Source organism: Trichosurus vulpecula, chromosome 6 (assembly GCF_011100635.1).
Source record: "Trichosurus vulpecula isolate mTriVul1 chromosome 6, mTriVul1.pri, whole genome shotgun sequence".
Lineage (NCBI taxonomy): Eukaryota > Metazoa > Chordata > Mammalia > Diprotodontia > Phalangeridae > Trichosurus > Trichosurus vulpecula.
This window is the reverse complement of record NC_050578.1, coordinates 3,763,475-3,790,758: the sequence shown is the minus strand read 5'-3', so window position 1 is coordinate 3,790,758 and position 27,284 is coordinate 3,763,475. Positions and strand designations below refer to the sequence as shown.

The 27,284-nt window shown below is 52.8% G+C and overlaps 1 protein-coding gene across 2 annotated transcripts in view; it reads right to left on the bottom strand.

The window, feature by feature from the left end:
• RBPMS (RNA binding protein, mRNA processing factor) overlaps window positions 1–27,284 on the bottom strand; it is a 153,038-nt gene that overhangs the window by 19,005 nt on the left and 106,749 nt on the right. For both annotated transcript variants that reach the window (XM_036764657.1, XM_036764658.1), the window contains exons 6-7: window positions 9,916–10,046; window positions 1,040–1,176 (exon numbers count right to left, since the gene is read on the bottom strand). In XM_036764657.1, coding sequence (XP_036620552.1) covers window positions 1,040–1,176; window positions 9,916–10,046 — 268 coding nt within the window. The remainder of the gene's footprint in view (window positions 1–1,039; window positions 1,177–9,915; window positions 10,047–27,284) is intronic.

The following is a 27,284-nucleotide window of genomic DNA, read 5'->3' as shown; positions in this document are numbered from 1 at the left end:
GCCAACAGGTTCTGGAGCCCATGTCTGACTTGGACATTGTGATATGGAGTGGTCAGTGGGGACAGAGAATCCTCTGTTTTAGGGGAAGCCAGGAAGAAAACGACTGTCCCCTCACTGTCACCTGACCCAACTGGCTGGAGCTGTCTTTCCAAGAGAGTGGTCCTAGGACTCAGAATTACAGAATGTCAGAGCGAGGAGGGCTCTTAGAACAGGGAATGTCAGAGCAGGGAGGGCTCTTAGAACAGGGAATGCCAGAACCTGGAGGGCCCTTACAACAGGGAATGTCAGAGCAGGGAGGGCTCTTAGAACAGGGAATGCCAGAACCTGGAGGGCCCTTACAACAGGGAATGTCAGAGCAGGGAGGGCTCTTAGAACAGGGAATGCCAGAACCTGGAGCGCCCTTAGAACAGGGAATGCCAGAGCGGGGAGGGCTCTTAGAACAGGGACTGCCAGAACCTGGAGGGCCCTTAGAACAGAGAATGCCAGAGTGGGGAGGGCTCTTAGAACGGACTGCCAGATTCTGGAGGGCCCTTAGAAGAGGGAATGCCAGAGTGGGGAGGGCTCTTAGAATAAGGAATGCCAGAACCGGGAGGGCCCTTAGAACAGGGAATGCCAGAGCCGGGAGGGCCCTTAGACCACAGAGTATCATGGATGGAAATGGGCCTTGTAGAACAGGGAACATCAGAGTTGGGTGGGCCCTTAGATTCAGCCCCAAGCTAAGCCCCATCCCTTCCTGAAAGAAGGATGGAGGCCCCTTCTCATTTTCAGCACAGGTGAGTCTTGGGGCTCTTGTCACCCCCTTGGCTGGACCCAACACCACAATGAAACCTTGATGAGATTGCAGAGGATGGCAGGAACAGGCGAAGGAGGAGGTGCACAGCTGGCCTTTCTTTACCTTGGGCTACCACCTGTAGACACCCAAGCCCTCTTAACGCCATCATGGACATGTTTTAAACACGTCTGAGGAACACACCCCATAGGAATCGGAGTCCAAGCTTCCCATGTAGGCTAAAAACAAAGAAAGAAACCAGGTACCTACCCGTGGTTCCCGGCTTTGTGCATCTGAATCCACGTGCTCATTAAGCACAGAGCAGAGCTGGAGTGGCCTTCCTGGGACAGGTGGTGAAGGAAGGGGAGAGGGGACAGACTCCCTGCTACAGGTTGGGGCCAGGGGACCTAGAGGTGACATACAGGAGAATGGGGCGGGGTTCTTTGTGCATCTGAGGTCAGGATTGGTGCAGGGCTAGTGATAACTGGTGCCTCCCTGGGCTTGACTGAGGTGCTTGGCACCCGATGTGATCAAGGCATCAGAGAAAGAAAGGAGGGCTGATGGGAGAAGGAAGGAAGGAGAAAAGGAAGAAGATGGCCTGATTACCGTGTAAGGAAAGGTGATATTGGGAAAGCCTGTACCCTGGCCTGACTGTCCCTTCCCTGGGCCTCACGGACACCACTCACACAATCACGACGCCAACACACACGCCCTTTGGGGTGTTCTCTGCCTCCCCGCCACAACCTCAGGAATGTTGGGGACACTATAGCCAATGGCCCTTGCCAGCCTGGTCTAGGCCATTCCACATCCGGTATAGTTAGAACACGCGCTGGCTTTCCTCTTCATCGATGTCCCTCCAGGGACTAGCACAGTGCAGGGCACACAGTAGGGGATTTAGAAATGTTTGTTGGACTGGCATTAACAGGGATCCACGAGGGCAGGACTTTGCTCACAATGACACTGGCGTTTATCGGCTTGAATCCCCCCCACCCGGGGGGGCTCACTGCAGTGTGGGAAGGAAACAAGCATTTATTAAGTGCCTACTGTATGCCAGGCACTGTGCTAAGAGCTTTATAATTAATGGTCTCACTTGGTCTTCCTGACTAGAGGCCCAGCACTCTCTCCACTGCTTCCCCAGCTGCGTCTAGGCAGCTCTGTCTTTACAACCGGCAGATCTAAGGGAAAGGATGGTATCAGCCCCAAGTTCTCTAATTCCGCAAGGAAGCCCAGTGGTCAGTGTTGACAGCCATTATTATAGACAACATGCTGGTCCTCTGAGTGAGCCGTGTGAAATCTGCACGGTTCCCGGCCAGTCCACAGGACTCTTGGGCTGTTGCTTCTTCCTTTCTCCATGTCTCTGCTCACGCTGTCCCCTCGCCTTTGACCAGACTCTCCCCTTCCCGTCTGCAGACCCCCGTTATCCAAGGCCCCCATCGGGGGCTCCTCCTAGAAGTCTGGCCTGGTCTCCCTGGAAGAAAGGGCTTGCCCCGTTCTCTCACCCTCCCCAGATATCTCGGGCTGGTCCTCGATGACTGTTTACCTTATCTCTATTCGTTCCGTTGCTAGGGCGGGCGGGCTTCCCGAATACACAGGCCATGAGAAAAATAAGGCCAAGTGAGAATATTTGGAAAGCGCTTTGCGAACCTTCAAGTGCTACACGAATGCCGCCATTATCATTGTCATTGTAATAAGAAATGAAGAAACACAACAAAACACAGTCCAGGGTAGGAGTGCGGGAAGGACTGGAATCAGAAGACCTGGGTTCAAACCCCTGCCTCAGGCAAGCTGCTGGAGCCCTGAACTGACTGGTCCCTCCCAGCTCTAAGTCTTCTCTCCCAGCAATATCTGAACCAACAAACGTCAGACTGCAACTCCATCGTCCAGCCCCGCATTAGCCTAGATAAGCTGATGCTGTGCACAGAGCAGGCCCTCAAAAGTGCCTGTTTACTGCAAGGACTGGGTCAGTCTCCAGCTTTGGACATCGAGCGTTAAGCACAAGACGGGGAACACAGAAGGTGCTTAATAAATGCTTGCTGGCTTGAATTACAGTCTTTCTGCTCCTCTGGAGCAATCATGCCATTTTCAAGGTCCCAACAGCCCATTTCTAGCAAGCAGCCCAGACTTCATTTGCTGTACTGTCCTCAACTCCAGAAATGAGAATGTGAGGAGAGGCCTTGGAGATTCCTTTTCTTCTCCATGATTTTCCATCCCTGACAGTAGATCCCTGGCTCCAAACAGATCTGGGGCCTACGTCCAAGAAGGTATGTACCATAGTGGCCGTGGAGTCTAAGCTTTGGGCTGGACTTGTTTCTGCGGCTTCCAGTCACATGCATGACCTTCAGCAAGCCCCTTCACTCGGATCTGGGCCTCCTTTCCACTCTCTGTGAAATGAGGGCCTGGGCCAGATGACCCTGTCCATTGCAAGTCCCTGTTCTTCACGAGGGCCAGATGAAGCCAACAGAAGCAGAGGCCCGGGCTTGGGAACCCTTCACCTCACGGCACATCCGGCCGGGCATGCTGGCCTGGCAGCAGAAGGGCCCGTAAGTACAGCTTGCACAGAAGCGGAGCAAATACATGAGGACGTGACAGAGACCCAGTAACGAGGCATGCCGGGTGAGAGCGCCCAAGCATGTAAGCCGTTGTGGCACACGGAGGCCACACTCAGTGCTGGTTATCCATATTTAATATTTTCCTTGGTTAATTTTTAACTATGTTTGCTGTTGAGGGCCATTAGCAGGGCCAGGAGCCAGGCTCAGTGAGCAAGAAAGAAGTGCCTGGAAGCCATAGCAGCCACCACGGCCTCGCACTCTGGGGGCCGGCCGCTCGGCTCTTTGGGCTGGTCTGCATGGCTGGATGGCCTCACGGAGCCTGAATAAAACATGATTCTATCGGGAGGGAACCTGTCTTTTCCACCCTGTCACCACCATTTTACTTCAAAGGCAGGTTCACGGCCTCCTTCCATTTCCCTCAAGCTCCAATTTCCGAAAGTAGCAAAAAGACTTCTGGAACTTCTGACAACCCATGCACCCCTGGATAGAGGCTGACGGCACATACGTGGATACGAGCAAAACAACGTGGTGCAATGGAGAGATGAGACTGGACCGAGTGACCATCCCATAGCACCGGCCACCCGTGGCAGTGTCGCTTGGGGCCAACAGCACGGGAGTCAGGGAGACACCGTCTAAATCCAGCTGTGTGCCGCTGCGCAAGTTGCCTCGGTTCTCGGGGCCTATTCTTCATCATAAAGTGTACTGAATGTCATGGCCTCTGAGCAACTTCAAGCTCCAATGACCCTACTGTCATTTATCGAAGTGAGCAGGAGACGAGTGGGCACCCATCAGCCCTCTTCCACCTGCCGAGGCTTTTTATCATTGTGCCAAAATTCTGGAGGATGCACAAATCCCACCTTGGGGCTTTAACTCAGCTCATGTCAACACACACTTAGTAAGCACGAGCTCCTAGTGCATTCGAGACCCTAAGCTAGGGGCCAACACGGCTCTGCACATAAGGCCATTACGTTGTCCTTGGGAGAAGAAAAGCAGCTAAGTCAGTGCAAGGTAACTGGGGGAAAGGTGGGGAAGAGGAAGAGGGAGGAAGGAAGAGAGCAGGAAGGAGAGAAAGAAGAGAGAGAGGGAAAGGAGACAAAGAAGGGAAGAGGGAGAGGAGAGAAGGGGAATGAGAAAGGACAAAGAGGAGGAAAGAGGGGGAGAGAGAAAGAAGGAGAGTGGGAGAGAGAATTGATAACTAGGGGGAAGGCAGGGATCAGGAAAGGCTTCACAGAGGATGTGGTGCCTAAGCTGAGCTTTGAAGGAAGATTTGGAGAGATGGAGATGAGAGAGGAGTGCATTTCAGACACCGAGGATGGTCTAAATACACAGAGGTCAGAGACGGCTGCCAAATTTGGAAAAGAGCAAGTGAACCAGTCTGACCAGGAGGAAGAGGGCATTGTGAAATCAGGCTAGACTGTGGGGGACACTGAATGCCTGGTAAAATAGTTTATATTGGATCCTGGGGCCACTAGGAAAATTACCGAGTGGACAAGGGAGACAGTCAAACCTGTGCCTTCGGAGGCACAGGCATCTTTTGGCATAGGTGTGTGCAGGGTGGATCTGAGGAGGAGGGCCAAGGGGACAAAAGAGAAAGCTATTATACTTGTCCAGACCAGGGGCTCCCCAGTTTTTCATTCTTCAAAACTCAACCAGAATGCTGGAGTGTGCTGTGAGTACAAGATGGGTGGTGTGCTGAAAAGTGGGCAAAAAGCACGGACCTTGGGAGTCGGGAGGACAGTTTAAATCCAGGCTCTCACCTTACTAGCTGTGTGACACTGGACAAGTCACTCCAGGGTAATATAATATACTAATAAAATATTCGTTACAATCACTTACTAACAAAGATGCCATTAAAGATTTGTTAGCAGCAATCCTTTAGACCATAAATGGGAACCACAGCTCTAGGTAAGAAGTGAGAAAAGCTTAAATTTGGCTGGGCGAGTGGAAAGCAGATAGATGTGAAGAGCTGGTGCAGGCAGAGAAGTAAAGGGACTTGGAGAAAGGCAGAAGGAAGAATCAAGGACAGTACTTCCAAGCACATGAACGTGGGTGACAGGGAGGACAATGCTGCATTTATAGGTAGCGACAGGGGAGATTGAACAGGACTGGCTGGGTTTAGTGGGGAAGATGAGTAGTTCATATGAGGTAACTCCGAATGCCCATGGGACAGCCAGGTGGAGAGCCTGGAGTTCAGCACTGCTGCTAGATGGAAGGATCCACGTGGGGAGTGGACCCATGGGAGCTCTGGAGGGGAGCGTGCTCTCTGGCAAAGCTCTCCCTCTTCCCTCTTTACCTCTAGATTGATGAGCCTATGATCTCTTGTGAATCAAAGGGATAACAGATGATATGGGAGTAGATGAGACTGCTCAGGAAGATCATATAAAGAGCAGAAAAATGGAATGAGGACAGCACCTTGAGTATAAGGGTAGGGAAAAGAGCCAGAGAAGAAGTAGATGGAGCATTCAGAAAGCTGAGAGGAGAGCCAGGGGGATGTGGTATCCCAGAGGTCAAGGGAGGGGACAGCCAACAGTGTCAGAGGGCATGGAGACCAAGGAGGCTACATACAGAAACCGCGGGTAACCTTGGAGGAAGCAGCCCTGGCAGACTGTAAGACACAAAAGGTAGAATGTAGGCATGATACGGAAGTCAAGGCAGTGAGGGTCAAATGAATATTTCTATGGTCCTTTAGGGTGGGCAAACACCTGATACATACGTTGTCATTTCAGCCTCACAATAACCCAAAGAGGGGAGAGGCCAGAGGTCTCATTGTCCCCTCCTATTTTATGGAGGAGGACGCAGGCTCAGAGTCACTCACACAGCTCAGACAGGCTTCCAGAACTCTTCAAGCTGCCTTTTCTGAATGTAGAGAGATAGCATAAGAGAATGTGATGGCACGCTCTGTGCAGAAATAATGAGGAAGGAAGACAACTTCCAAAAGACCTAGAAAGACTTTTATAAACTGAGGCCAAAGGAAGCGGCCGAACCAGAACAATTTCTACTATGAGGTCAATGTTATAAAAATGAACAATCTGAAGACTTGTATAAACTGATGAAGAATTAAATGAGCAGACCCAGGAGCACAAGTGACAAAATAGTGTCATCACTGAAAAGCAAATGATCGCAAAAGCCCTAAGAACTCCGCAACATGATGCCCATCCACGAGTGAGAAGGGCCTGTGATGAAGCGTGCCACCTCCCTCCTGATGGAGAGGCGCCGGCTGTAGGGAGCAGAATGCCCATCCACGAGTGGGAAGGGCCGGTGATGGAGCGTGCCACCTCCCTCCTGATGGAGAGGCGCCGGCTGTAGGGAGCAGAATGCCCATCCACGAGTGGGAAGGGCCTGTGATGAAGCGTGCCACCTCCCTGCTGATGGAGAGGCGCCAGCTGTAGGGAGCAGAATGCCCATCCACGAGTGGGAAGGGCCTGTGATGAAGCGTGCCACCTCCCTCCTGATGGAGAGGCGCCGGCTGTAGGGAGCAGAATGCCCATCCACGAGTGGGAAGGGCCTGTGATGAAGCGTGCCACCTCCCTCCTGATGGAGAGGCGCCGGCTGTAGGGAGCAGAATGCCCATCCACGAGTGGGAAGGGCCGATGATGGAGCGTGCCACCTCCCTCCTGATGGAGAGGCGCCGGCTGTAGGGAGCAGAATGCCCATCCACGAGTGGGAAGGGCCTGTGATGAAGCGTGCTACCTCCCTCCTGATGGAGAGGCGCCGGCTGTAGGGAGCAGAATGCCCATCCACGAGTGGGAAGGGCCGATGATGGAGCGTGCCACCTCCCTCCTGATGGAGAGGCGCCGGCTGTAGGGAGCAGAATGCCCATCCACGAGTGGGAAGGGCCTGTGATGAAGCACGCCACCTCCCTCCTGATGGAGAGGCGCCGGCTGTAGGGAGCAGAATGCCCATCCACGAGTGGGAAGGGCCTGTGATGAAGCGTGCCACCTCCCTCCTGATGGAGAGGCGCCGGCTGTAGGGAGCAGAATGCCCATCCACGAGTGGGAAGGGCCGATGATGAAGCGTGCCACCTCCCTCCTGATGGAGAGGCACAGGCTGCAGGGAGCAGAATGCCCATCCACGAGTGGGAAGGGCTGATGATGAAGCGTGCCACCTCAGTGCCAATGGAGAGGCACAGGGAGCAGAATGCCCACGCGTTGAGGGAATCTGGGTAGACAGGCTGCCTGTGCTTAGTTGTTCAACAAAGAATTTGGTTTTCTTCTCTTTTTTCAAATGGGGTGGGGGTAGGGTGGGAGGGAGAGTAAATACATTTCTGCTAATTAAAGAAAACACAAAGGAGAAAGTCGGCAGGGGCAGGAAGGGGACAGATGTTGCCTGCACTTTTGCATGAGGGCACTGTATTATTAGTTTGTGCCTGTTTAACTCTGTTACAAGAGAGCTCTCGGGGAATGCGGGTAATCTGGAAATATTTGTAATGTAAAAACAAAACACACAGACAACGTGGAAAAAATTTTCAAAATAAAGAGTACGGACAGTTCTTTTGAGGGGTTTGGCAGCAGACGAGAGGAGGAAGAACATCAGCTGGCAAGATTCAAGCAGCACGAGGAACAGGGGATGATGGATGGAGCAGGGAGGAGGGGGGTGAGATCAGCTGTACATGGAGGGGTTGGCCTGCCAGAGAAGCCTCTCACCTGACCCTGGGACAAAGGGCAGAGGGTGGAAGAGAAGGTTGGAGAATGAAGGGAAGTGGAAATGGGGTAGGTTAGATTCAGAATAGTGGGGAGAGGTCTGCAGAGGGGGCAGGACTTGGGGATACTGATGGGACCCTTCTGGGCCTGGGGGCCCGTGTTTCTGCATTGATCCAAGAACGAGGTGCTCCTAGGATATCTTAGGGCTCTTAGGATAAGCTGCAGCTTCCAGTCCAGAGCCAGGACCTGAGTCAGTACCCAACACCATCTACTCATAGGTGGAAAAAGTGGAGCCGAGAGAGATGCCTGGTTTGGGCACAGACTGAATTACTCCAAATCTCCAGCCAGACAAGGAGGGGCCTCCCAGCTTCTTTCTCCTCTTCTCTTCTTCCTAGCACACCTCTCCTAGGCTTGGTGGGGAAGGGCACCAGTTTGAGGCTTTGTGGATGGGCTATGAAGAAAGCCTCTGGGACCAGGAGCCTCAGGCTGGCTTTGGGGGAGCCTGTCCATCCCCTGACTTGCCGGACAGGCCTTTTCCTGGAGACACAAACCTTCTCCACTTGGAGAAAACAAACATACTGGGCCCAGGACAGGCCCTGGAAGCTGCTGTGATGGCTTGCTGTGCATGTTCCTAGTCCAAATTTGTATTTTTCATTCAAAGCCCTTCCATGGTCCCTGGAGACGCAGAGCTCATGGGCCTCTGACAGCTTCCGTTGCTGGTCAGGAGCTTCTCCCTCCAGAGGAACCAGAGTCACAAACACATCAGTCTTCTGTCACTGGGGGGTCATGGGTCCCCAAAAAGGTGCATCATGGCTTGGGCAAAGCAGGGGGGCTAGCGTCCAGAAAAAGACACCCAAAGGCCTGGGAAGCCACAAAGGGGCTGAGCCTGGAGTCAGCCATCTGGCTTTACTGTCCATGTGTTTCCCCATCTGTAAAATGCAGGAGGGAACTCAAGGCCTAGGTGTTCTCTGAGATTCTGTGAGTCAGAGAGCCTGGGCCAAGCCCTGAGGACAAAGAGAGGCTGTGGCGGGGCCTAGCAGGAAAGAAGGAAGGGGAAGAACATGGGGCTCTGCAGCCGCCGCCTGTCTGCCCCGCTGAGCTCTCTCGAGACCTCGATCCGGAGCTGAGCTCAGGGTTTCAAACCTGGCTCACTTCCACTACCTGTGTGACCTTGGAAAGCCCTTGCCCCTCCTGGAGGGCAACGCACTCATCTGGAAAATGAGGGATGGTTAAGGCCTCAGTTTCTCTCTGAGGGAGGGGGACAGGAACCTAGGGGAGACACTGCACTCTGGATAATAATGAGACCCACAGATGGGTCATTTCTAACAAAGAATGGGAAGGAGGCCTGGGCCTCATGAGGTCTGACTGTGCGGCCCCAGGAAGATGTGCCTATGGGTCTCAGGGAACCGCTCCCAAATCCCCATGACAAACCAGCCTGTCCTTTGGACTCTGTGAAATAACCCAAGGAGGCCACCCCCAAAATCCTGCTCCTCTCCTGTGAGTGGAGGACACCAAGTCACTTTCTGGATCTCAGTGACCCTGGAAATGGGCTGGCACGAGAACTGACCATCCACACGCTCTGGAAACCATTCTCCACACAAACATTGCCCTCTGTGTGTGTCATGTGGTCTAACAGTCCTGGTCCTGGTGACAGTTAGCTACCTGGAAGCTCTCTTCCCTGTCCCAGCCCCTCAGGTGAGATGAAGGTGAGATCATTAGGGAGAAGAAGGTGTTGGAAACTGGATCAGGCAGTGGGTGACAGACATCCCTTCTGTCCGTCCTGCCTCCCAAGCCTCAGGAGGGGGATGGCTTCGGGTCAGGGGCAAGGCCATCATTCATTTCTTGAAGGTGGATCTGTTAGCGGGACAGGGGTTAGTTGTACTGTGCACTCAAGGGAGCCAAGTTTGGAAGGACGGGTGCTTGAGTGAGTCAGGTCGTGGCGATGGGTCCGAATTACCTGGGCATGCAGTGAAGCGGGATAGGTGAAAGCAGGCGGGGGTAGAGCAGGCGCCAACTCCGCTGGGTACAGAGGGTACGGGGCCCACACTTCAGGGGTACTGGGATAAAGTGCAGGCACTGTGAGCTCATCTGCAAGAGAACAAGAGGGAGCACAGGTTAGTGGGCACCGGGAGCGAGATCGAAAGAACCAGCCTCCCTGGGCCCAGGCCCACCCAACCACGATCCTCAGGAGCCAGGATGGGCCATGACAACTGCCAGCCTCTCAGGCTGTCCCGAAGGCGCCAGGCAAGGAGAACCCCAAGGCAGGGCAGGAGGCCTCGGGCAGAAAAAGGAGATGGGTCTGCCCTGATGGGGCAACAGAGAAAGAACAACTGGGGGGCCAGGGGAAACAGGATGCTGTCCCTGGGAGAGCCACGAGGGATGGCCTGGTCATACGAAAGCCAGCCTTGGAGAACTGTAAGCTCTGGCCACGGGTGCAAGGGGCGCAGACCCCAGCACACCCGGGCGGTGTTTCATCTGTCCTCCTTAACTGTTGTGAGGGGCGTCCTACGGCACAGGTGATGGGGAGGGGAGGGGCAATGTGGAGAAGGGAAAGGGACGTACAAAAACACCAATGCCCGTTTTAAAAACCAAGGATGACGATCCCAGTGACTGCTGCCATATTTGATGCCCATGGCCTAGGACCACAGGCCTAGAGCTGGAAGGGCTTAAACGATCCATCAACATTTATTAAGCGCCTACTATGTGCCAAGCACTGGGATAAGTGCTGGGGACGCCAGGATGAGAGTGCCTGCCCTCAAGGGGCTTAGAATCGAATGGTCAGAAAACAGGCAAATACATGTCTAAAAACAAGCTATATATGGGAAAAATCAGCAGAGGGAAGGCCCTAGAATGAAAAGGACTAGGGAAACTTAGAGGAAGCCAGGGAGGTCAGTTGTCAGAGAGGGGGAGGGAGAGCGTCCCATGCCTGGGGCAGCCAGAGAGAACCACCGGAGCTCAGGGACAGAGGGGCATTCACCTAAGTAAAACGATCCGACCCTGTGTTTTACAGACAAAGGAACTGAGGACCAAAGGGATGAGGGGACCCACGTGGGGAGCAGGCTGCCAAGCTACAACTTGAACTGTAATTAATAATAATAACAAGAATAAAGACAGCCAGCATTTACACAGCACTTGGAGATTCACAAAACCCTGCACAAGTGTTGTCTCACTGGACTCTTACAACCACCTTGGGAGGAAGGTGTTAGTTATCCCCATTTGACAGAGGAAGAAACTGAGGCAGGCAGCGCTTAAGTGACTTGTTATTTCGATTCAGTGGCAAGCGCCTACCGTGTGCAAGGTGCTAGGGCACAAAGGCAAGAATGAAACCATCCTTGCTCTGCCAGAGCTTACGCCGAGGGCGGGGAGAGCTCAGCAGAGAGCCTCGTTCCTCCCTGGCTGTACCACCTTGGACTTCTCCCCCATTCTGGCTTCCTTTGAAAAGACTGTAAGCCCTCTGAGGGTTGAGACTGTCTTTATTTTTTCATATTTGTATCCCAAGTGCCTGGCACATAGTAGGTGCTTCATAAATGTTGACTGACTAAACACTGATTAAGCACCTGTTGTGTACTAGGCTGCCTTACACTAAGTACTAAGTAATGTGAAGGAAAGGGGAGGGAGCAGGAAGGGCCTCCTGTGGGATGTGGTTCTGGAGCCGAGCTGAGGAGGGAGTGGAAGATCTCGATGACAAGGAAGCAGTGGGGGAAGGCAGGAGCAAAGAGAACGGAGTGTGGGTGCATGGGACAAGCGAGCCGGTCCAGCTGGAACTCAAGAGTGCAGGAAATGGCGCAAGGAGAAGTCCTTCTGGCCAGAGAGGCAGGAGAAGGTTGCCGATCAGACTCCATTCGGGTCAGCAGCTCCACAACCAAGGGGAGAAACCTGGGTGCTGGGGAGGCTCCACTCCATGCGTGAGGCCGAGGGGCCGCCGCACCCTGGTGAGCGGCAGCACCAGGGCACGCCCCAGAAAGGCCCAAGGCCTGCATGAGCCACCCTGTAACAGGACCAAGGCTGAGACAAGGGCTGGGGCTCCGGAGCTGAAGCGCTGCATGAACTGAGGCTGATGGGGGCGCGGTGAGCACGGTGCTGATCTGAGTTCAAATCCAGCCTCAGACATGTCCTAGCAGCATGATCCTGGGAAAATCACTTTACTTCTGCCTGCCTCAGTGTCCTCAACTGAAATGAGGAGCATAACAAGACCAACGTCTCTGGTCGCTGTGATAACCAAATGAGATGCACTTAGAACAGCATCTGACGCGTAGTAGGTGTTTTATAAGTGCTGGCCATTACGGTGGCTATCACTACTGCTGCTGTTGGAGCATCAGCATCACCTGAGCCAGAACCCTCAAACGGGCCTGGGCCCAGTCAGAGACAACACAGGCCACGCCGACGGCTGACTGAGAACATCCGGCAGATCCCAGCTTCAACAGGAGAACCCGGGCAGGTCTGCAGAGGGGAATCAGGTCAAGTGCTGGCCGGCTTGGTCCCAGAGGACCACAGAGACACCCCCAAGGTCAACAGAGTCGTCCACCTTCCAAGGACTGAAGGATCACCTGGGGCCTCATGCTGGCCTGGACTTGTTAGTGCTAAGCAGAATTTTCAGTGAGGGGACCAAGATGGAAACAATTAATGGGCGGGTGGGGCAATGATTGGGAAGGGTGTAGCCTGGAGGGTGGGGCAGCCGGACAGCTGAATGAACCGGCTCCCTTGGGAGGTGGATGGGAGGCTTGTCAAAGGAGGCCTGCCAGGTCCACCCGTGGATGGCTGCTGCTGATTCAGCACCATCCATCCTCATGGGCCACATTCTCCAGGCGAGGGAGGGGCTGGGAAACTAAAACGCAGGAGGTGAAGGCCTTGTAGTCAAGTTGGAAGACATGACAAAAACCTGGGGAGGCAGAGGTTTCCACAGAAACTGTAGTCTGGCGGGGAGAGCCAGACCACACGCAGATGACAACAGTGCTGTCGGCTTTCACTGTAAAAGGCCAATCAGGGAGCGGCAGAGGGCAGCAGGAGGCCACTCCAAGGCTGCCTGGCCAGGAAAGCGGGGCACCAAGCTACTCTGGGCACTCACTGAGTAAAGAAACAGGCCCCACCGCCTGATCTGTGTGTTCCTCCAGAATCCACCGAGGCCCAGGATGAAGCAGGGGCAGTGGCCCCTTAGCACTGAGGAGCTGAGAACTCGCTTGTCAGGGCAGGGGTGCCAGCCCCAACTTCCTCCGTGGGTCAGTGAGTGTCAGCGTGAGAGTGCGCGTGTGTCTGTGAGGGCTGGGCAGTCAGGAAGGGACAACATCCACCTCCCTGAAGTAATAAGGGGCTCTCTGCATCTGTTCCCAGCCTCGAATCACCCAGCTTGCACTGCAGCTTTGCCTCGCTAGCGCCAAGAGCCCCTCCGGTGGGGTGCTGGGCCGGCGCCCGGGACACCGTGTTCTTGGTCACGGTCCCACACAGGGCAGGCACCTCTCAGGGGAGCCGTGTCCAGTGGAAACCAGCAGGGGAGAGCCAAGTCTCCTGCTTCTAAAAACAAAGATATTACAGCTGTTTGGTGGAATGGGGTTTAGACCATGATAAGAGCAGTCATTATTCCTACAATTAGTCACTTTAGCCAGCCTGCTATTTTAAGATATTCAGTCGACATCAAGAAACCAAGAGTCCCAGGAAACAGGACGTAAATCTTTAACCAGCCACAGAGATGAAAACTATGGACCGGACAGCCCTTCAGTGCCAGGCATCCCTCTCCAGGCAGGCTCACAGGGGCACTTTCATTGAGTCGTGGCACCACACTGGACCTGGGTTCAAATCCTGCTTTCTGCCCCCCATGATCTCTTACGACCTCGTACAATTTGGCTTTTCTTTAGGCCACATGTCCATGGCAAGATAAGGGGGCTGGCTCCAAAGGACCATTCCAACTCACACCCAAAACATTCACTGTGGTTTCAAGTTAAGTTTAATCCCAACAAACTGGCCTAGCTGAGTGTATTCAATTGTTTCATGAGGTGAGAATCTAGCGGTTTATGTTCACACAACCTCCACAACAGGATATGCAGAAATCAAGGGGAATGCCCCATTTCCCACCTCAGTATCTTTGTTCACACAGTGCCCTGTGCCTGGAATGTCTTCACCTGTTGAATTCGCCTCTTCCCTACAGCCCAACTCAAACAGCACCTCCTCCAGGCAGTCCTCCCAGCTCCAGCCCTTCCACTCCATCCCATTGCTACGACCTTCCTGCCCTCAGACCATTCCCAGTTCTTTCTTCTTGATCCCTCCAGCATGCTCAGAATCGAATACTGGGTGTCACAACTCTCTGCGTTTGTAGCTTACCCCAAGAGACAGTGAGCATCCTGAGGGCAAGGGCTGGTCTTAGCCAACCCTCGTGTCTCCCCTGCCTGTCCTGGGGACACTGAATTGGCTGGCTTGACCCGATACAGACTGTTGTGAGGGAGACAATGGCCCTGTGCCCTTCCATCCGGCAGCAAAGACATTTCCCATCACTTGAGCCCCTTTTGTGATAACAGCGGCCACCCCAGAAAAGGGCGAGGGAGCGCTGAGAGCACGGGACACCTCATCATACGGCTCCACCACCCCTCGGCTGTGGGACACTGGATAAATTTCCTCCTGTGTTATGATGGGCCTAATGCCCCCTACCCTACTATGCATCACCGGGTTGAGGCAGAGATAAATTAGACCGTAGCGTCAGTGGAAATGTTTCACAAAACACTTTCCAAAAGCCAACCCGGCGTTCCTGAAGACAGGAGGATACGTGAAGACAGCCACAGATGGACGGACGGAGAAAAAACCCAGCCGGAAACGGTAACAGCAACCATTGAGAAAGCCTGGGCCTGACGAAGAATTCCATTCCAGTTACTTTTAATGAAAAGAGAATCCACTGTAAACTTAGGAAAACAAATGGGCCTCCTGGTCAGGGGAGGTCTTGCGAAGTTTGCCCCCTGAGATGCCCCCCCAGCGAGGGGCTGCTCACCAAGCCCCCCCACCCCCAGACAAGGCCTCCCAAAGAGCTGACTCCTGGGTGCAACTGTGCAAAAATACAGCCAGATCCAGGGAGCAAGGGCTCGAAGGGCCTTGGGGATCATCTGGGCTCACACCCTCATTTTACACAGAGGGGAACCAGGGCAAGGGATCTGCCTAAGGCTGAGTGAAGAAGTATTTATTAAGCGCCTACTATATGCCAGGTACTGCACCAGGTAAAAAGAAATGCATAAGGCAGTCACTGCTCTCCAGATGCTCAGGCTAATGAGCCAATGTGCAAACGATGTACAAAGCCTTATAGCCAGGTTAAGTTGAAGCCAGCAGAGGAAAGGCACTGGAACCGGGGGACGGGACAGAAAAGGCTTCTTGTAGACAGTGGGAGCTGAGCTCAGACTTGAAGGAAGCCCAGAGCTGGAGATGGGGAGGGAGGGCATCCCAGGGGTGGGCACAGCCGAGGCAAAGCCTTGGTGTCTGGAGACGAGGCCGTGTCTCTGGATGGTGGTCACCCGGCTAATAGGCCAAACAAGAGGAAGGGACCACGCACTTCTAGGATCCTCTGGCCCATCATTTTAAGTCAAAGGGTCAGGCTTCGGGATCACTCCATTGGGCTCTGGCCAGCCCTGGGACCCGGGGCACGTGCCCACTTGCTGCTGCATGTGGAGATGGTTCAGTGCTTCATCCAAAGGGAGAGCATGGGGGAAGTGAATCAAGGAGAGGGAACGAATCCAGGCCAGAATGAAAATCTCCACTGAGATGGGCCCAAGCTCCTCGGGACCCACGATGGCAGCCGGGGATGCAGACGGAGAAGGCCGGGACCAGCCCCTCCCCTCCGGCCAGGCTCAGCTTCTACCAAACAGGTTTTCATCCAGACAGGAGGAAGCTCAGAGCCAACCCTGGCGACTGTCCCCTCCCTAGGAGTCACGGCTGGAAGGGCCCTCAGGGTGGTCATCTCTTACAGATCAGGAAACTCAGGGAGGGAAATGATCTTTCCAGGGTCACACGGGCAGTCAGCGACAGAGCCAGGATTTGAATTCAGCCCCTAAGAGTCCAGTCCAAGCACTCTTTCTATGTGCTCACAGTAGAGGTTTGGGGAGCACAGAGGATCCTCCACATACAGGGAATGGTGCTAAGGGCTGATGAGACAAAGAAGAGCAGAAACAAATGTCCTGCCCGCAAGCAGGTGCCACTCTGACAGGGAGACGACAGGCCGATGAGGGACGGCCGGAGAAGGAAGAAGATGGAGGGCTTCCTGCAGGAGGTGGGATTGTGGCTGAGGCCCGGAGGAACACTACTGGGGCCCGAGCTGGGCACCGAGTCCAGTCCTGCATACACAAGTCTTCAGCGGGCCTTCGTGACCTCAGGACACAGCAAGCGTGTGAATGCACTGCAGTAAAAAAAAGTACAGTAAACTCCATCCACCACGGCTATGCACCTCCCAACTGTCTGGGGCTTAGTAGAGAGGTGGTGCAGTGGATGGAGTGCTGGGTCTGGAGTTAGGAAGACCTGAGTTCAAATCCAGCCTCAGACCCTTCCTAGCTGTGTGACCCTGGGCAAATCCTTAACCCTGTTTGTCTCAGTTTCCCCACCTGTAAAATGAGCTGGAGAAGAAAATGGCAAACCACTCCAGCATCTTTGCCAAGAAAACCCCAAATGAGGTCACGGAGAGTCAGACACGGCTGAAAAATGACTCAACAGCAATAAACGCTTACTGACCAGCTGAAGAGGGCCCTGCGTCAGTCCTCGATCCACAGATACGCAAGGACAACAGAAAGGCCAGTGACTATCCTTCATCACATTAGAAAGCCAAGGCTAATATCATAGCTGAAGATACTTACTAAAAAATTTACATCTACTCTGGGACAACACTTAAATAGCTTCATCTTAGGAAAAAAACTGGCACACAATTACATTGTTGGTGGAGCTGAGTATTGGGCAATATGCCAGATCATACCCTTTAACCCAATGACCTCATTACCTGTACTGTATCCTAAGGACATTATCAAAAGGAGAAAAGGCCTGTCTGCAGAGTCGATCCCTAGGAGCTACGTATGACACACGAGGCAGGAAACAGAGCCTATGCTCCAACCCGGTGGGACGACTGTGCCGGGCACTGGCCTCTGGGATCCTCCCAGTCCAATGGGAATTCATTTCAATTAGCTCCTCGATTGGCACGTGCTCACGGGGCAGGGATGCCAGCCTCACATGGAACAGTGTTCTTTATTTGACTAGGCTGCTTGTGATAAAGGAGATGAAGTTTTGTTTAGTGTTTGGGGCAGACTTGTGATATCATTAATACAGGGAACCCAGTCAGCAGATGCAGGAGGGCAGCTCGGCCGGAGGCTGGACTCGAACCCAGGTCTTTGTGCCTCCAAGGCCGGCTCGCTATCTGCAATGGCACACTGCTTCTAATAAGGTTATATAATTTGGGGGAGAATGTTTTTAAATACAGTGGAAAGACAGCTGTGTTCTACACAAAATGCCTGGCAGGCCGGGAATGCCTCGATCCCTGTGCATGGGGAGCTGATGGTCCGACGGGAACCCCCTTTGTTCCCTTTCAGGTCTGCTGAGAGGGGGCCCAGGGGGGCAAGGACACAAGGCACTGGCTTGCTGCCAGCCTGCTCTTGGGGGCCTGGGAAATGTGTGGGCATCATCAACTTCCCGAGGGTGAGGGGAGACCTCCAGGGTTGGGGGGGGCAGCGGGGGGGGGAGGAAGAGGGAAGGTCAGGAATGCCAGAGCTTGGCAGGCTGGCTCCTCCTCCTCCTCCCTGCAGCACCTAGTGTCCACGGTGCACTCATGTCTGTCCAGGGCTGGGCTGAGGGTTCTGGGAATGTGGCGCACTGGCTTCTGCGGAAGGGGCTGCTTTGTTTATTTTTGTAAGGAACAGCCTGGTCTCTTGAGTGCTGAGACTAGGGCTTGCTGCCTCCCAGTCAACATCACGGGGGAGCTGTGAGGAGGGGCATTCCGAGCCCACAACTAGTCCGGCACCTCCTGGGAGAACAGGGGCCCAGCCAGGCGAGACTGACCTTCAGCCCCCAGACCCTCCCTAGCCTTGCTCGTCGTCATATTTTCTTCTTCTTCTGGGTCACTTAACCTCCCTGGGCCTCTGTTTCTCCACCTGTAAAATGGCGGGGTCGGGGGGGAGGTAAGGCAGTGCCCTCCATGAGTTTTTTCCCCCACTCTAAATCCACACACTTATGACCCCTACTCTGGAAAACCAAAAAAGGGTCAGCCCCATGTACCAGAAGGCAACAGGCTGACAACAGCTGCTGAATGTCTGAGATGAATTCAGAAAATCATTGCCAAAAATGTGCATTTCCTTTAGCTTCAGGGAAAAGGTGGAAACTGAGAGAAAGGCTAGGACCCCTGGTCTGGGGGATGGGAGAAGAGGAATGGATCTCACCCTCAAGAAGGCAGAACTACTCAATCCCTGATTTTGCTTCTATGTTCTCTGAGAAGGACAATTTCCTTTGGAGTGGAACAGAAAGCACAAAAATGGTGACCAAGGAGGAGGGAGGAGGAGGAAGGGAGGAGGAGAGAGCCAACTTCCCCCTATGAAGAAGAGAACAGAAGACAGGCCAGCTCTGAAAGTTACACGCTCAAGTGATCATGTGCTTAGACAAGAAGTGACTGCCACTCCAAAGAGACCGTGGGTTCCACGCATAACTGACCCGCTCCGTGGATACAGACGATGCATGTATAGATACTATGTATACTATGTACGAAGAGATGCTGATTTCATCCGGTGTTTGTTGAGTTCAGAGGAAAAACAAAACAAAACAAGGAAGGCGCAGAGACCCAGCCTAGGAGGACCAGGGAAGAGAAGGCATGTGGGGGGGGATGGCCAGGGACAGAGATGAGGAGGAGGGCTCACGGGCTGGACAAAACTGCTGAGAATCAGAGCCACCTCCCAGTGGAATGGGTCGGGTCCTATTGGGAGGGGGCAGTGTCTGTCAGTGGCCACTACGGGGCACCATGGACAGAGTGCTAGTCTTTGGAACACCTGAGTTCGAATCCAGTCTTGGATACTTCCCAGTCGAGTGACCCATCTGTAAAATGGGGGTGATCACAGCTCCTAGCTCCCAGGACTGTTGTGAGGCTCAAATGAGCCCATGTTTGTAAATGGCTTTACGAATCTAAATGCCTGCTAGCTCCCATCATCGATCTGATTTCACAGAGGAGGGCTTTAGCGAGGGAGGAGCCCCACTTGTTGGCTCTGTCACGGGGGATTTTTCTTTGGGGCACAGTGACCCGAAGGCCTCCAGAGCTCATTCCAGCCCTGAGTTTCTGTGTTGAAGGGTTTCCTTAGGAGGCCTGGCGCTTCACTGGGATCACGCAGAAGATTAATAGGTTGCCCCGCTAACCCTCCAGTTAGATAAACAGTGAATGCTTGGCAGGGCCAGCCAACATCCACAACCCCCGCCCCTCCCCCCAGCCTGGCCCCATTTCCACCCCTTGAATTCCTGAAGCCTAGGAGAGCAGGGCCTCCTAACCAAGGCTCTGCCCACCCTGAGGCACCAGTCATGACTTGTAAATCCACCCCACGGCTGCCTGTCATGAACTCAGGGGGCATCCTGACTCTGACCACCCGCTTATCTACCCATCGATGATGATGCCGCTCGGACCCAAGGATCGGAGTGAAGGTAACCCATGCTGGACCTCCTTCCTAGGTACACTGGGCAGGCCTCGGGGTGTCCTCCTATACCTCTTAGCCACCACCCTGGGCCTGAGCCCCACAGTGACAGCTCCCACATTCCCCAAAGGGGTTCATCTTGCCCATTTGATTCCTGAGGTAATAGGGAGCTTGGGTGACTCAGCCAGAGGAGCAAGGGCTGGAGCCTGGCCTGGGGCCCAAAGGAGTGCTCCTCAGACCCCACCGGGGAGGCCAGAGAGCCGCAGATGATCCAGGGGAGGTGAGGACACGATGCTGTTTATGGTCCTCTCATGTGCTTATTAACCTGACGATGGAGACACCCAGGCCCAGGAGTCAGGGGGATGGCTTCAGAGCAGCAGCAGCAGCAGGCTCAACGTTTTTGAGAGGAGAGACTGAACAAGAAAAGGGGGCAGGGGGAAAGAGAGTGGGAAGACAGAAACTAGTGGGAAAGACAGCAACGGGGGAGCTAGGGTGGGCTGGGGTACCGATGAGACCTGACAGTCTGGAGCCACTGTAGGGATGGTGGCTGACCTCCAGACACCAAGTGCTGTCCAGGTGGGCCTTGGCTCCTGGCAGAAAGGGAACAGCAAGCCTGAAGGTTTGTAGAAACAGCCTCCAGTACTGATCAGGAGTATTTCCCTTCCCCCAACCCAGCGTATTCCCGCCCCCCAACTCAAGTACACAAATATTTCTATCTCTACCCTTGAGCCCAGGCACTGGACCTGACATCACTGGTACTTGGAAATCTCAGGGTACCAACTACCCTCTACCCACACAGGACTCAATTTCTTGGCAAATTAAGTTTTAAGGAGTTGCCCTGAGCATCTGGCAGGTCAAGTAACTTGCCCAGGTCACTCAGCCAGGAAGAACCTGAACTCATTTCTCCCCGATTCGAAGGCCAGCGTCTCTCTCCATCCACCACACCACAAGCTTCTCAGGAGAGGAGGACACACTCAGAGAGTTTCCCAAAAGCCTGCTGGGCCAGCCAACCTTCAGCACGTACACTGGGGGTCAAACAGAAAATGCCATGAATTGGGGAAGTGGGAAATTAAGTGAGAAGACTCAGGATACCCTCCTGTCCCCTACTTTATGTCACTTTATTACAACCTGGGCAACTCAAGGAAAAATTGACCCCTGGGGGCTCCCCCTTTCCCCACTCAGCCCCGGTTATTCCTTGCTTACACCCCGCACGAGTCCATCCATTCCTATGAATTGTTCAGGACTTAAATCAATTCCATTTTCTCTGGCACACTTGGGGTTTTCCTATCAAGAAAACAACTCAAGGAATTAAGTGTAATATCCTGAGCAGAGCCAAATAAAATGAAGTCCCTAAAGTGAGGGTGAGGCAGCAGTGGAGCTCGGTACAGCCTGAGAGCAGTTGCCTAAGTCACGGACAGCAGGGCAGTGTTTGGTCCATGGTCAAAGGAGAAAGAACTAGGGGAAGGAGAGAAACGTCCACAGTGGGGTCGATGCACATTCTATCTACACCAGGCTCTGAGTACTGCTAACCAAAGCTTAATGATCTCTGCCCAAGCCATCCTCCTCCTAGCAGCTCCACTGCTGTGGACAGCAGGGATGTAGCTGCCGCTGAACCCCTACATCCAACCCTAACCCAATTTCCTGTGAGGGGCCATGGCCAGATTCAGGGTCCTTACCCTGAGGGCTGTGAACTTGTTTTAAAAATATGTGGACAACCGCATTTCAATATAACTGCTTTCCTTTGGAAGTTACCTATTTTATTCAGTTACAAACATATTCTGAGAAGAGGCCCATGGGCTTTGGCTCACTGCCAAAGTGGGGTTCAAGGCACCACAAATGCTTACGAGCCTTGTTCTGGACAGACAGGCTGTGTCTAAGGCAGGTCCTCCATTAGCCTCCGATCTCATGATCTGGATTCAGAAGGGGAAAAATGAAGGGGGCTCTGGCCACTGGTCCTCAGAGGATGATCTCTCTGCAAGATCAGCCTGTGTGGGGTAAAGGCGAGGACTCCCCAAGAGAATACCTTGCTGCATTCATTGTAGTAGGCCATGTGTGAGCTACATCAGTGGGGCCATTCTGGCTGAGAAACAAGGATGCTCCATCCTATTTCAAGTGATAACTGGTTCTAGGACTTGGAAAACCAACACAAAAGTTAATGAGCAGAAGCCAGGTAGGTCCTGCTGGCTTCTCTGTTATCAGGGATCTCTCTTCATACCTGATCTCAGCTATGGGCTAGGCCACCCTCCAGTTAGGAGGACAAGGAGGAAGGATGGGAAGGAGGAGAGGGAGGACGAGGCAAAGAGCTGGATTGAGCTCCCAACACCACTTGCATCATCCCCAGTGGAGCGCCATCTTTTAGGGTGAGAACTCGGCTGCTGGCTGTATCACCAAGGCAATATTCACATGTAGACAACATCTTCCCTCTGAAGGACCCACGGCACAGGTACTGAATTCCATGGGGCATGGAGCCAGGAGGGACCCTGGTGGCCACTGAGTACAGCCCCTCCTTTTGCATAGGAGACGAAAGGGGCAGAGGGGCTGTCTTCAAATGCCCCATCCATCCATCCATCCATCCAACGGTCTTTTATGACTGCGCCACAGACACCCGTAATCTGCCTCAATCCAGCTTACAGGCAATCCAGGCCTACGGTTTTGAAAAGTAACAACTGGAAAGACCCAGTTTCCAAATGCCCCCCCCCCCATATGTTAGAGGGGAGAGAAGACAAACTCAGTCAGAGGCCCTGAATTCAAATCCCTGTCATGGGCAAGTCCCTTCTCTTTTCTGGGCCTCAATTTGCATATATGTAAAATGAGTGGGTTGGGGAAAAAAATCTCAGGTCTTTTGGAGCATAAGTCTTCTATCTCAGGCCACTCCACTAACTGTGGCAGAGAAACAGTTCTCTCCTCAGGCTCATCCCCAAAGCGCATTCGGGAGACTGATGGAAGCAGCAGGGGCTGCTCGTAAGACAGACAATGCCACAGCCAGTTTTCCTGTCTCCATGTGCCCTCTGGGGTGCCAAGGTGAGGCTCTGAGACTCTGCCATTGGCAGCAGTTGTAACAAAGCTCAGGTTTGTCCAGCTCAGCCCCTGCTCTGGCTTACAGACGGCTTGTCCCTCTTCCCTCCTCACTCCACCTCCTGCTCAACCTCTCCAGGATTCAGGGTCCCAGGCATGAATCTGATACTAAGGGGGACAACCCAGGAGGAAGCAGTGGAGCACAGTGGATGGCACTGGGCTCTGGAATCTGCAGAGGCTTGCAGACCACCCAGGTGGCCCCCTCTGGGCCTCAGTGCCCCGATCTGTGAAGTCCCTTTCAGCTATAAAATCCCACGACCCTCATGCAATTTCCTGCTGATAGCTATGAAGGCTTGGCAAGCCTTCCCAATGACCTCCTGGGGAAAGTGAATTAAGAGGCAAAGACTTGGTTCCCATCATCTCATCTCTCTACCCAGGTGCTCCTCAAGAAGTTATTTGGATAGCAACTTGATCTCAAGCCTGGCTCTGGACGGGTCCTTCCCTACAGACACACGTGAAGATTGGGGTTTTAATATGGTGAATTTATTAATTTCCTAAGAATGCAGACTTGAAAAGAAACTCGGAGAAGAAATGCCAGCACTGGGCAGCTCCCCCCCATTGAGAAGCCCTTTGACAAACACCCCCAACAGCGTGGGGGAGCTCCCCGCACTGGCCAGGGCAGCCCATGTGACCTGGGGACAACTCTCAGGTCTGTAGGTAACACTCAGCTTTTCCTAAAAGCAAGCCAATGAAGTGGCCATGCTGGGCGTCAGTGGGACAATCTGCTTTTGGCATCCTGCAGTGTGAATGGAAATTGGGGAGGGGGGCAGAGTCTAGAATCAGAATAATTTCAAAGGAAGCTTTTCCTGGCCACTCGCCCTCCCATCTTTCTGGCCCTCATTTTGCCCGGGGGTCATGCAGAATCAAGCTAATCCTGCCTGCTTCTGCCCATGCTCCACCCTTCAATGTGGCAGGAGCCCGTATTCCCCCTGCCTAAGATAAGGAAGGAAACAGAGGCCCAGGCAAGGCAGGGGAGTGGGTACAGACACACCCTTCACTAGAACTCAAGCCGGCCATCAAAGATGCTCCCTCTCATCTCTGCTCCTTGAAGAGAGCCGGCTGCTCATGAAGATAGACGGAAAAGAAACATTTAGAGGAATGAAGTGTATTTAATCTTCACAAATCTGAAGCCAACCTTGAGAATGACCCCACTAACCAGCCTGGGCTGCTGACCCCCTGTACTGTGATTCCCGCTTTCTACACCAAGAAAGGAATGAAATAGCTGCTGGGTGACGCATTCGACCAAATCTGCCCCCAAAAGAGATGAGGAAGTGCACCTTTCCCCTGGAGATGTAGGGGCCTGTGGGTGTGGGATATTGCACATGGTGTCCAACATGGTCCATGGAGGGGAGAGAGTGGTTCTGCCAAACTGTTTTGGCCATCATCTTTGTCCTTGTTGTAAGGGAAGGCCCCCACCTTGGGTCCCCAGAAGGGATGTCTTTGGAAATATATGTGATAGAAAACCAAAGCTGACCAATAACACCGCCAGAGCATGGGATCACAGGCAAACACACCCCAAGAATGGACTTCATAGGATTTCCATACAGAGGTGAGTCAAGATCCAGGTGAGGGCTTCAGACGCGAGATCCAGTGCTTCCTCCTTCCTAGGCCTCAGCCCAGCCCACGTCACACTGCGGCTGTCAAACCCATCTTCCCTCTGAGTCTGAAGGATGGAGTCAGACCTAAGTCCAGACAAATGGCCCAGGGACGTTTCAAAAAAGAAAGTGGATTGACAAGTTGTGCTTCCACATTTTCATTTCTGAACACATCCTTGGCTTTCCCCTCCCCAGCCCAGTAGGCCTTCCCTTGAAACAGGGATTAAAACAGAAAAAAAGAGAAAGCCGCTCCATAAAACCACATGCACTGTTCTGTTAGGACACACACCAGGTCCCCTATAGGCCCCACCCCAGGAATGAAGTTCAGTCAGTGGTTCCGATCACTAACCGTGGCCTCTCCATCTCTCAGCTCTGGCTGTCCCCGCTGCCCAGGATGCTGTCCCCTCCTCCACTCTGCCCACTGGCTTCCTGATTTCCTCCAAGTCTCAACTAAAACCCCACTTTCTACACACTAGGCCTTCCCTCTTAGTCCTCATTTCTCCTGTAGAAAGCTTGTCTGTATATATTTGTTTACATTTTGAGTCTCTCATTAGATTATAAGCTCCCTGAGGGCAGGCCTCCTTTTGTCCCCTCAGCACTTGGTGTGGTGCCTGGCATATAGTAGGTGCTTAATAAATGTTTACCAACTGCTGGAAGGGCCCTTACGGATCACCTAGCCGAACTCATTCCTTCTACAGATGAAGACACAGAAGCCAAGGCAGGTGAAGCGGCTTGCCTAGAGGTCACAAGAAGTCAGTGACTCAGGTGAGATCTGAACCTACGTCCTCTCTAACCCCAGTTCTCTTTCCTCAGGATCATCGTTTTTCCCATTTTCATGGCTGTCGTCATATTCTTTTCCTTCTTCTGCTCATTTCACTCTGTCCCAGGTCACAGACTTCTTCCTGGCCATCTCTGTAGTCATCCCCTCTTACAGATGGTAATACTCCATGGCATTCCTTTGCCGCAATTTGTTCAGTCATTCCTCAATAGGTGGGAACCCACTCTATCTCTAGCTGTTGGCCGCTACCAAAAGGGTCCCTATTATGTTTTTGTCTATACTGCTTCTACCTCAGATCTCCTTGAAAGACAATGACCGCTTGGAACATGCCACTGCCACACACCTTGCAGTGAAATCTCTGGATCAAAGCGTGTGAAGACCTCAATCACTCTTTCCTGCAGAATTCCAAACTGCTAGCTAGAACCCAGAATGGAAAAGTGTGCCTGTTTGATTTTTACCTTTTGTCATCTTTACCCATTTGCTGGGTTTGAGGCAAAACTGTGGAGTTGTTTAGATGTGTATTTTTCTTTTTAAGAGGTGAATTGGAGCCATCTTCCTAGTGGTTGTTAGAGGATTATAATTCCCCCCTTGAGAAGGACTCATGTGTATCCTGCGACAACTTATGCAGTCAGAGGGCATTTCAAGGGCTATTCCAATTAATAAAAGCAAAGTTTGAGCTTCAAGTGCTTTCAGTAATTTGCCTCTTTCTTTGACAATCACGGCAATGCCAGGAAGGGCAGCAAACAAGAGGAAAGAAGAAAATCAAAACAAAAAGTCCAGTGGTTTCCGCATTCTCTAGACATTCTCTAGTCTAACTGCCAGTGAGGAAGAAAAAGGGTTTTTTTTTGGGTTGGCTTGTTTTTTAAAAAGGAAGAAATTGTGCTTATTACTTGCCCAGGGGTACGCAGCCAGTAAGGGTTTGAGGCTGGATTTGAACTTGGGTTTTCCTGACTCATTTCACCTGTCTGACTCAGTTTTCTCAACTGAGATAATAAATAATAACCCCTATTTCCCAGGGTTGCTGTGAGGATCAAATGAGGTATTTGTAGGGCACTCAGTACAGTGCAAGGCACACAGTACACTCTATATAAATGTTTGCTTGCTTCCTTCTTCCCCTTTCTCGAATTTGTTCCAAGTTTGTCTCCATTTCCTGTGTATCCTCCAGGGATAGACTGGCTTCAGATGAGTCCTGACCTGCCACTATCTCCTAAAGGAGGGAGCCCTCACCCAAGGCTGCAAGTAAGGCCCGTGGGACCAGCGAGCATCTTGCTCTACAAGACGGTCTCTGCAGAGGAAATGGTGGCTGAGACCACGGCAAGATCACGCCCACGCCTGTCATGAGGAAAGCGCTGGCAAGCCTCGAAGCTCCTACTACCTCCAGCACTGACAGGGACCATCTGGCTTGCTTTCCTTGTTTTATAGATGCGCACACTGAGGCCACATAAAGGGGAAGGGATTCACCCAGGATCACAGAGATGGGGGCTGCTCAACATGACTCTACACATTCCAAAACAGGCAGTCGGCACGAGGCCCAACTTGTCAGCCTGCTGGGCCAGAGCCCTGTCCAAAGTGGCCCCGCCCCTCCCTCCTTGTGAAGACTGTGGGCACCAGGGGAGGATAGAGGGCCCTGACCACTTCCTGGCAGGCCCCATCCCTCCTTGGCCAGTAATTAAAGAGTAACAAGGGTTAACTTTATCATTAAGGGTAATTAAGGGTAACAAAACCACCTGCTCTGGAAATCAAGGGATGTGAAAAGGACCAGAGGAAGGTCCCATGTGTGTCGAGTCAATTCACATTGGAGGGTTTCTAGAAGGACGTGGATGAGAATGGCAAAGGGGAGCAGGTGTGGATGGCTTGCAATCTCCCCGGGGGGAAGAGACAGCGTGAGGGGCTGCTCAGATGAAATCTAGGAAATGCCAAAGATCCCGAAATCAGGCATTGCCTGTCTCCATGGTTCTGTGTTTATAGCATCCTTCTAGGGTCTCAAATAACATGTTTTCCCATTTCCCTAAATAAGGAACTGGCCTGATGGTGGGATGCGGCCAGGTGACATTTTCTGTGCCCTCTAAAATACCAAATGATATTTGTTTTATTATGGAAGTTACTGGAAAGAAGTACGAACCTCCTTAGTAGGAAAATGTGAGAATTCTAAATCATATTTATCCCAACATTCCTGATGGAGGAGTCATTCAGAAACCCGGGCATCTGATGCTGCAGGTGGAGAGAAGATAAATGCATTTTGGTTCTGTTGCTAACAAACGTAAAACCT